At 32.2% G+C, this 11,317-nt stretch overlaps 1 protein-coding gene across 1 annotated transcript; it reads left to right on the top strand.

Annotated features, from left to right (window-relative positions):
• Positions 1 to 725: 725 nt before the first annotated feature.
• LOC130897404 (serine protease 30-like) lies at positions 726 to 5,302 on the top strand. The gene is made up of 4 exons (XM_057806241.1): positions 726 to 928; positions 3,824 to 4,119; positions 4,817 to 4,968; positions 5,135 to 5,302. The coding sequence occupies exons 1-4, from the start codon at positions 726 to 728 to the stop codon at positions 5,300 to 5,302; spliced, it is 819 nt and encodes a 272-aa protein (XP_057662224.1).
• The last annotated feature ends 6,015 nt before the right edge of the window (positions 5,303 to 11,317 follow it).

Genomic DNA, 11,317 nt, shown 5'->3' on the forward strand with positions numbered 1-11,317 from the left:
CTTCATTATAAAAATTACAAAGTCTGCGAACTCTGACTTCAGTAACTCCATACAGGCTGATAAATGCTCTCTTGAAGACTTCATCAGTTTGTCTTAAAACAGAATTTAAAAGCATTTTGCCTCTGTGTACCATTTTCTTTTCGAGGACGCCTCTGTTTTACATGCAACTTATCAATGATATATCCCGCTTGTTCTCTGTTGAAAAAAGTTAAGTTTTGAAATGCAAAAGTCCATATTGCTTGCAATTTTTTATAACATTTCTTTTATATTGCAGGATTACACGTTTTCTTCTTCTTCTTTGGTTCACCATCACTTTCATTTACAGTCATTTTTCAAACTAAAAATTACTTTTGGCACAAAATAATTCAGTAAATGAAAAGTGTACTTCAAATATGACATTTATGGCCATCGTTTATGAAAGATTTTTGAACTAATCAAAAAAAAGCAAATTCAAAAACGTCCAATTCAGTTATAAGCTTCTCCTGCCATCTAGTAATGTATGCAAAAACCTCTTAAGTTGTTGTTAATGTTGATGTTGTTTATGCAATGAACGTCTTTCACGCGGTATTTTTGAAAAAAGAAAAAATGTTTTGACGTACGGGATTTTTCCCCAGAATACGCATCTCCATTCCATTCCAGCCAACAAAGCATTTTGGAAAAAAATTAGACATTAGAGGTTTTTGAAACTAATAGAATTAAATTCTGTAATTTTTATTTATTCTATAATGACAACACTTTTTGTAGTTGCTGATACAAGTTGCGGAAAACGGAAAATCACTTCTCGGTATGGTAAAATTGTTGGAGGAGAAAATGCAATAAAAGGGGAATTTCCATGGTTGGTGTCTTTGACAAGAAGAGGAGGGCATGTTTGTGGAGGAACAGTCATTTCTGAAAAGTTTATTCTAACTGCTGGGCATTGTCTATGCACGTAAGAAATATTTTAGAAACATTATACCATAAATGCAATTAATATTTCATTTAAATAGTGAGTTTTAAATTAACGAATGGTACATTTTGGTTATGAAATGAAATTGCTACTTTTTCCGTTTTGGTTTGGTTTTTTTTTTATTTCCCATCAAAGACTGACTGTTTTTAGTCATATGTTGTTTTCGTCGTCTAAATGCGATAATTTCCTAATTAAAAATGAATTTACATTTTCGTCTCTACACTTTTCTAGACGAATAAATTACAATGATTGTATAACTAACGCGACCGTTCGTTCCGTTTTGAACGGGACTGTCCCTTTTTATAATTACGAGCCCTGCTGTCCCCAAAACTAATTCTAGGACGCAATAATTTGAAAAGCACACTACCTGAAGCGCCACGTTTGGTGGTACACCTGGATGGCAAGTTGATCCTAATTGTACTCACACACTTTTCTGGGTGTATCACACACTATCAACGTCAAAGAATATAACTATGATTTAGAAGAGAAATCATCTTACTAAATAGGAATTTTCTAAATCGTTTGCAAAAGAATTAAACTCATTACTTCATTGAAATTAAGGAAACTATTGATATTCATACAACAATCTTAATCAAGGCCGTGGGAGGTCAAGTGTACTTTGAATTTAGCACAATATTCAGTTGAAGATGCCACAAGTATTTTTATTTCATTGTCATCGGAAGAATTTACTTTGGCAAAAAGGTTAAACGTGATTACGATGCAATAAGCATAGAGGCGATATTTATATCATTTGACCCACGGTCACAGTGTCCCTACATTAGGTAATAAAAGTCATATACAGAGACGCATGATTCAAATTATTAAGAAATGATACGATTTATTAGCGTTTTATTTCATCTTATGTTTATACCTTTCACATTAAGATATATTGACTTAATTATTCACGAGGTTTTGACGATTCTATTTCTCGAGAGATATTTGATCGAATAGTATAACTATATTAAGCCTAGAGGATGTTATGTTGAAATGTCAGACTTTGGGTCACGTTCTTTTTGAAATTTTCAACAGACGTTTTCACTTGTTGTAAAATACTTCTAATAGATTATTTATTGATGTTTTTTGATAATAAATGATGACAGAATGACAGAAATGAAAGACAGTTATGCGAAGAACAATAAATATTTCATAAATACGCACCAGCACTCATAACAATTGTGGAGAAATGAAAAATAATGTTTACTTCCCGTATAAAATAAGTAACAAATCGTGAGTCCACGTGGACTCATTATCTCCACTGTTTACCAATGAAAATTCATGAGATAGCAGCTAAAAAAGAAAACCCTGTATCAATGGATAGCAATAGTTTACATATTTGAACTTTTTTTATATTCCAAAACAAATTATGGACTGTAGAGGACAGGAGGATTGTCTTGATAGGGGGGAAGCTGAAAAGTATCCATCCGTAAACAGCAAATTATTGTTTAAAGACTCACCAAATTAGCGCTGATGTAGAAAGTGGAAAGGATCTGAATTTAGCAGGGTGAAGTGTACTAAGTCGAAAAATTTCATATTTTACTTGACTTATGTAGTTGAAAATTAAACAACAATCAAAATCTCAACTACGTACGTAGTCAAAAATAATTTGGGGATTATAAATTCTCAAAAAAAAAACGTGGAGTGACATTGACAGTGCTTTTCAACTAAACAACCATGTCTGAGTTATTATATTAATGCTATACTAACTAAATTTAAAAAAAAATGTTGGTGTAGACGTTATTGCGTATGATAATCCATATATTAATCATTTTATGTACAATTTTCTACCGGATTTGTAAATTAATAGTTTTGTTCAAGCTTTCAAATGAGAATTTCATTCACTATCCTACTCTAATAATTTCTGTTCCTGTTTTTAGAACCTTTCCGTTTGCTACTAAAGCGTCACCTCAATTTGCTTCTTTTCCACGAACACTTTTCGAATAACTGAAATGGTTCTCTTCACTTTCCACACTCCATAAAATAAATGTTGATAAATGTGCAAACCTTCCTTAAACCTAAAAATTTTCACAGATATGACTCAAATTTTTTTTCTCAAACAAATCATTATTTTCAAACTACCATCTTACTGTTCTGCTTCCAAAATACGAAGACTTCTCCCAAATGAGACTACTGTTTTGGGATTCTTATGTCCCATTTCCCTAGGTGTTGGTACTACTTCTTGAAGGTACTTGAACCTTTTAGCGAAATGAGCAGGACACTCGCAGAGTAGATGTTCTGATGTTTACATGGTTTGCTTGTAGAGCCTGCAGTGTCGTCCTTTGCCACACCCATCGTTTTCAGGTGGTATTTAAAGGGGCAGTGACCTCTCAGAAGACCTACCATCAGTTTCATGTCGTTTCTGGACATCACGGGAAGTTATTTAGACTTTTGAGCTGATACGGTTATGAATCTTTTGGATTTTCTCAGTTTCTCCACTAAGACTTCATCCATTGATTTAGCTAATCGTTCAAAGTTATTGATGTGGCATCTTATGAGGCCACAGTAGGGCTCTGGTCCAAAGTTTGGAGTCGTTTCCCTTTTGTTTTGGAAAGGCTACCTGTTTCCTCATTTCGTAGCCATTCCGATGGCTTGGTAGCCTCATTAGAGTCACTTTTGTTTTTGATAGCTAGTGCTTTTAGAGTTTGCTTGCATTTCTACACTAGTTTGAATCTGCACTCAATAGCTTCCAGGATCTTCAAGGCTCCCTGAGACAATATAAATGTGCTTTTTAGAAAGGTTTCTATACAAACACTCTTAAGCACATTGTCTTGCAATAGTCTCCATTTACATACAACACTCATAATAGTGAGTTTTGGTTATCCTTTTGACAATACAAAAAGAGCATTTCAGTTAGGTTTAAATTGCAATATTATTTTTCAGTGGATTGAATCAAGGTATTTTCAAGCCAGCCGCTTTGAAAGTTACCATGTCACAATACGATCTAACTATAAAAAACAGTGAGGCATACCAAATGAACGTGAAAGCCATAACTATTCATCCAGGATACGTTTGTTCTCAACCGAAGGATGATATAGCTATACTGGAACTGGAAAAAGTGATTCATTGGTCAGACAGCGTAGGTCCTGCTTGTTTACCAAGTGAAGAAGAGTCCCAAGCTGCTAGGAATTTCGTAACTGTAGCTGGTTGGGGCTGGACACATGAGGATAGTAGTAAAGGTAATATCAAGTTTTCTTTGGAGGTGTCTGTTGAGGAATGTTCAAAATTCCAAAAATTTACGATAACTTATTGAAATTTTTTATCATTACTAAAAAAAAAAAGAATGGAAAGGTATGTATTTTCATGAACCATGAAAGGTTTATAATTCTTTTCCAATATTTGTGGGTTTTTGTTATCACTGTCATAATTGATTTATAAACCTTCAACAGATCTTCAGAAGGATCTTGGAAATATTAATTTATTAATAATTGTGATTGAATCCAGTTTACTAGCGTTGCCTTTTTTGAAATGAAGTTTTTTTTTGCTGGGTACTTTTGTAGTGTTTGAATTTATTGGTAAAATAAGTGAAATTATCTTTCCCTTTTTAAGAAGCAAAAGAAGTTTTCCAAGCACCACGATTTTGACGGAAATATCACGATTCTTGACAGAAAAAGGTACAAGTTGAAAAAATTTAATATAAGCTATTCAGAAGTATGCTGAAATTATCTGTTCTTGATTTAAGTTTATAATACATTATTCGATTTGGAATCAAATGGAAAACTTTTTCATTATTAAATTTAAAAAAAAACAAAATGGCTGTCCTCAAACGAAGACGCAGTATGCTAAAGGGTTAAACTTATTCAATAAATTATTGTTTGTAGTGAATTTAAAGCGTTTTTTTGTTCATTAATAAAGACTATGATTCATATACTTCAGGACAGCGAGCCACCATTCTGCAAAAAGCAAAATTGAGCTTAATCAATATGAGAGATTGTCGAGAATGGTACGCATCGCAAGGAAAAGATATAAAAATTCAAGACAGTCATATTTGCGCAGGTTACAAACAAGGTGAAATCGATGCTTGTTGGGTGAGTAAATATCGAATATAATCAACAGAATCGCTTCTACAAAAATTATTTAATAACCAGTTTTTATTAAAATTTAATAAGTTTTCAACATTTAATAAATACTTTTTTGTACCGAGGAAACTTCAACTTTCCCAAAAAGTATTAATTAACTATAATTATTCCATAGGGAGATAGTGGTGGCCCTTTGATGTCAAATATCGATAAGAATGGAAACCAAACCATCGTAATTGGAGTGGTATCAACTGGAATAGGATGCGCAAGGCCTTATCTTCCTGGATTGTATACCAGAATTTCTGACTATATATCTTGGATCCAAAAGACAATTCAAAAATAAATTTACACTCTGTGATATTTTGCGATAAATTAAGTTTTACTATACTCTATTCCGAAATTTGAGCGACAATGGATTGAATTATCTAGAAAGGTTCAAAATTATACGAGGGCCGTTTTTTTTTCAACCTCCGATCGCTACGCAGGCAGAAGAAAGAGGGCGTCAGTCGGCGTTGTGCTACAGCCACGTAAATATGTCCGCCATTATTGATGCTCCCGTCAAGTGTGAATTGCGACATGTGATTCGTTTTCTACAAGCTGAAGGCTATAATGCTGCAGATATACATCGGAAAAGGAGTCGTGTGTATGGGGATAACTTCATAAGTGATGGTGTTCTGCGTGAATGGTGACAAAAGTTTGAAGAAGGCTGTAATGATGTGCATGATGACTGGTTCAACGAGGTTAAAGATTTACTATCAATGCTCTGTCTACGGAATTTCCAGAAGATTCAAGGTATGTTTTGTTACTGAACGGTTAGGCTACATTGGCGACAACTTTTTTTGAAGAGGGTATTGAAAAGCTTGTCCACAGATTTCACAAATGTCTCAATCTCTTCGGTGATTATGTCGAAAACTAAATTTACCAATGTTTTGGTAATAGAATTATTCTTTTATATAATATATAAAAACGGCCGTCATATTTAGAAAGCTACAAAATATATATTTAGGTAGCTACTTCTTATCATCGTTATATTCATCAGTTTATCTTAATTTTTCAGACTTTGAGAATTACTATGTTTAATCAAAAAATTTTTAGTTATTACAAGAACCATGGACAATTTATTTAGATTTCACTAATTTCTTTACTTGAAGTATTTTCCAAAACATCACTGGAATTGCGATAGCAAGTCTCTTAATTTTAAATCTTCCATAAATGTTAGAATTGAAGGTAGTTATTATGAAACTACGACTATAGTCGTTTTGGAATTTTGTAGTATTGGTTGGTGTCGTCAAAGATGGACGGATGATTCACATTACTAATTTTTTCCTTAATATTTTTATGGTACTCTTGAGTCAGTTTTAGCAGTTCTTGTAAATTCTTTTCTTGTAAATAATTTCCTGTGACAAGATATTTAGATTGAAGGGTTCTTTAACTTTAACTTTAACTTTAACTGTCCTCTTCCAATATGTATTATTAGAATAAGAAACAAAATGAAACGTAGATTAACTGGACTAATAAGTTAATTTAAAATACGGTAATTTATAGCAGTCAAATATTAGGAAAAATTAAAAAGTCGAAAGGATTTTCAATGCTCGTTCTGAAAATCCTAACCCCGAATTTACTCGTTGATTCGATAAAAAGATATTAATTAAAAGCGTGGTTGCAAATTCAGATTAGAAAATATTTTTGATTTCCGGCCCATAGTGTCCTCTGGAAAAACTAAAAACACCTATCAAATGTTCCTAATTCTCTCGTTTCAAAAATATTTTTCTTTTTGTCTTTTCTTTCGACCCATATATTTTTTTTAATTTTTCCGAATATTTTGCTGCTAGTTTGATGGAGCTGGAATTTACCAAAGAAATTCAAAAGTACAAAATATTTTTGTAGAGTATTATATTTATTACTGTTCATAATAAAACATTGTTACATTATTGAAGTATTTTTTTCTAACCTTAAAAGTGTATTTACAAATTATAAACAAATATTAGATGTTCAGGTGTGAAGCAATGTGCTGATGACCTTGTTATAGATACGTTCATTTAATGATGAATGAAGTTGTGAAGTCGTGATATTATTATAATTGGGATTTTGAGTTGTATCGAATTAACAATGGTATAAGTTAAGAGGTTGATAGAAATCAAATTGTTTCACCAATAATATATTGCATATAATATTATGAAATAACGTTGTTAGTCTCATAATTAACTAAAAAACATTTAAGGATAAGTTTCATTGCCTTTATTCGCGGTATATAATAACCGTATTGATCGATGGAAAGCAAAAATTATATCGTTGTGTCAAAAATGTACCAGCAATGATAATATACGACGAACTAGAATAAATTCGTGAGAAAAAAAATCTAGTCAGGCGACACCGCTGCAATCGAAAGTCACTGGAAAAAAAACTGAACACAAAATTGTATTTTCCTCTAGAAAATCTTGAAGATAAGGGTGTTGGCTTCAAAATAATATAAATATTACAACGCTTCTTGCTCTCACTGTCCAACAATGAATTAAAATCATCGATTAGAGATAACTAACTTTTATAAAAGATTATCTACTTAACCCAACACTATCAGGTAATCATCAAATGTCAACGATACAAATCTTCGTTAACAACAAACAATAATGGATACAACAATTGATAAATACGCTCAATCGATCGTCTGCGACAAGACCAAGGGTTAGCAAAAAGTAGCCAGTGCTTCTGTTTCCAGAGTTTACCGTCGTTACCAAGAGACTGGTATCTTTCATCGAAGACCCGGTTCCAGTGGAAAAAGGTGCACATCCGATTCATTGTCAGCAAATTGTTCAAAAATCGGATCCTCACTGGTGTTCAATCTAACAAGAACTCAGAGATAAGCGAGGAGTGGCTGTAAATAGCTGGACGGCCAGCTACTGGTCCCAAATTGACTCCAGCCTCGATTTGCCAGACAAAACGTTGATTGGACTAACCAACAATGAGGCAGATTATGCCTGCATGGTAGCTATAGAAGAGTACGAGTCTAGAGAATACCTAGTGAAAGATTCGCGCTGTGTTGGATAAAAGAAAACATGACTACTAGGTAGGTTCCTGGATGGTTTGGGTGGGTATGTCAATGGATGTAAAAACCATTTGGTTATAATTGAAAATGGCGGTGGAGCGCAAGGATTAACGACAAACCGATACATAGAAGACATTTTAGGGGATCACCAGTTTCGTCGGGCGGAAACTTAATTCCAATGTAGGTCAATGCCCATCCACATACTACAGTATTACAGGATATCGAAATTGCTGATAAAGATTGTCCAGTGCGTAGCCCGAATTAAAATTTCATCTAGCATTTATTGGATTTAATTTAAGGAAAAAATTGAGGCTAGAAATCTTGTACCAGCTACGAAATCGCTTCTCAAAATGGTGTTGACTAAAGGATGAGTGAAGAAACTTATTCGGTCCGAGAAAAGGCAAAAGGGCAACGGGCGAAAACACTAGATATTGATAAGTTAATCATAATTAAATTATTTCGAAGAACTTGTGCTTTTATTTTGTGTACTGTTAATTATAACCACTTTTTCATTGTTTAAGTTTCCTTTTCTTTGATATTTCCTCTTTACAAAAAAAAATTAATAACAACGTAGACCACACATTATAAAGCTGATAGCTTTGAGATGCTAAAATGAAAAAAATAATGGAAACTATAGATTTTTTGCTAAAGATTTTTGACTGCGAGTGTAGTTTAGTATCGGTAACTGAGTAGGTACACTACAATATTCGTCAAAAATATTCTAATCTCAATTTTATTTGATAATTTCTTGATCGTAGCGAGTGATAAATCTATTTTATATATGGATGATTATTGGGAGAATGACAATTATATTTTTAAAAGTATGTAGTAAATTATTCCTAATAGTGTTCTTATATATCAAAGGACTCCGATCAAAAGGACGAATTATGGCTATTCCGAAATAGCAGTCTCGAGTCGTTTTTAAATTCGATTTTTCAGCTTTGATTTCAATTCATGGTCTAATCACTCTAATCTAATGGAAGTATTGGAAGATAAATTTTAGAATAAATAAAACAGTAAATGGGTGATTCCATTATAACTGTGATATTCAATGTCCTGTATTGTTTTTTTGTACTAGTCATTAATTAATAATCAATTAATAAAAATTTTGTGTTAATTGAATAATTCTTAAGATATTTAAACATTATTTTTATACAATATAACTTGCCACTTAAAGAAAACTTATACTACATCACTTGAATGTCAGTACCGTGTCATGTCCATTCCTAGAATTTACCGATAAATTATTAATTTTTTTTGTCGTAACAAATGATTTAAACTAATTACCTTATAAATTCTAATGTTTATGATCAAACTGAGGAAAATTGATGCACTTGTTGTTTAATATCTTAAGTTACCATGTCAGTACCGTGGATAAATGAGTCAGTACCGTGGAACTCAAAATCCGACATTTGTGTCTTGCTCGTGATACTTTGAAGTTGTAGTAAATTCCTCTTAGAGTTTTATTTTTACAGTAAAATAGATGAATAATATGCATAAAAAAGTTAGAAAAGTTAAATTTTAAAATCTTGAAATTTTGAATACAAAAAATCACAGTTAGAACGGAATCACCCAAATTTTGAAATTTGCTTTGTTTCCATAGAATTATTTCATATAAAAGTTTCCGTGTATTTTCGACCCACTTATCTACATTTTCAAATTGCAACGTACCATTTTAAGTAAACTATTCTGAATTCTCCATTTTTTGTTTACTCAATTATACGTATTGTTTTTGTCGTTCAAGTATATCCATTTATGAATAAATGACTATAAAAAACGATAAAAAGCTAGTTCAAGGGTTCGAGAACATCCCATCTGTTGAGAAAAATATTTGCAGAATGTCAGTTATTAGACAGGTGATCGAATTGCAAAATATTTTTTCTATAAAGAAATTCGAAACCAATATAGCAATTGACGTTTCGATAGTTGTAAATATATTTATTAAAAAATCAAATTGTCTAGCATAATTTCAGTAGTTTTTTTCATTTCAGGGTTCCATTTTATAAAAATCAATTCAAATTCAAAATATTTTCATAAAAAACGAAGTAAATCAAATGTTATTATGCTATGAATTATCAAGAAAAACAATTAAAAAGGTTAAAGAAGTGGTAAGATAATAAAAAATATTTATAATTACTATTAAATAGAATAGAGGAGAGCTTTAGGAAAGAGACTAGTAAAAAAAAAGTATTTATTCCTCAACCCTCGTAACGGGAGTCGCAAAAAGCGTAAAATGCCGACTAATATACGATTCCCATCTATATCATTTTGATTTTTCGTGAGATTTTCCATTCCGATTTTTCCCATCAAAGTTTTAGTGTTCCTAAAGGGGTCTCGGAAGATATTTTTTACTCTGCATTTCACTGAGTTAGTGAACATAAGACACTGTTAATATCATATTTTGATAACGAGTAAAAGAAGTGGAAACGTCAAATGTTATTTAAAAAATAATATAAGAAACTGATTTTAAAACACAAGAGACCTAAGATCAAGAAAATATTGAAGCACAATCATATCAAAAGGCTTAAGAAATGAGAAATTAAAGAAACAAAAATAAATGGAAGAAACCACTAGAATGCCTGCAAAGACTTGGAATAGTTCTACTGCTTTCTTCCATTTATTTATCTTCCTATGCTTTCATCTTTTTTTCCGTGGACGCCCTCTTTTAGTTTTCGCCCCTTCTGCACAATCCGAAAATTACTTTTCAGTATTTTTCCCTCTCAAATGTTTATTTTGTCTCTTCTTCTTTTTCATCCATGGTTCAACACTGTCTTATAAACACGTGAAATGGAGGCTCTTGAATTATCTTAATAGTATTCCTAGATCTCGAAACGTTTTGTTCCTTCTCTTCAGTCTTTTATCGATTTCCCTGGTTTCTTTGGTACTTTTTTCATTTATTTGTAGTCCATATCCTTTTGCTTTCTGTTTAAAGAATAGAAATATTTTCTCAAGATCCTTTTTGGTTCTATCACACCATCTGCGAAGCCAAGAATTTGTGTTTTGTTATTGGGTTCGGATCATTTTCAGTAAAAGGTTGAAGAGCAGTGGGTCTGATTGCTTTTATTTTTTGTATTTGTTTCCGATAGGCTTCCTTCGATAACTACCTCATTGTCGGTGGTATTTAGTGACATTTTTAATATCTAAAACTAACGTTTTCCATTGATCGAATCATTCACTTGCTTGAAACCCACAAGAGAAGCTTTAGGTTCAACCCTTGGTCATAGCTGTTATTCTCAGTAAGTTATCGATGATCTTGCTCAGCTTCCTTCGACATTCTTCTATCTATAATTGTCGCTTCCTTTTCATCATACTTTC

This window comes from Diorhabda carinulata, chromosome 8 (genome assembly GCF_026250575.1).
Source record: "Diorhabda carinulata isolate Delta chromosome 8, icDioCari1.1, whole genome shotgun sequence".
Classification (NCBI taxonomy): domain Eukaryota; kingdom Metazoa; phylum Arthropoda; class Insecta; order Coleoptera; family Chrysomelidae; genus Diorhabda; species Diorhabda carinulata.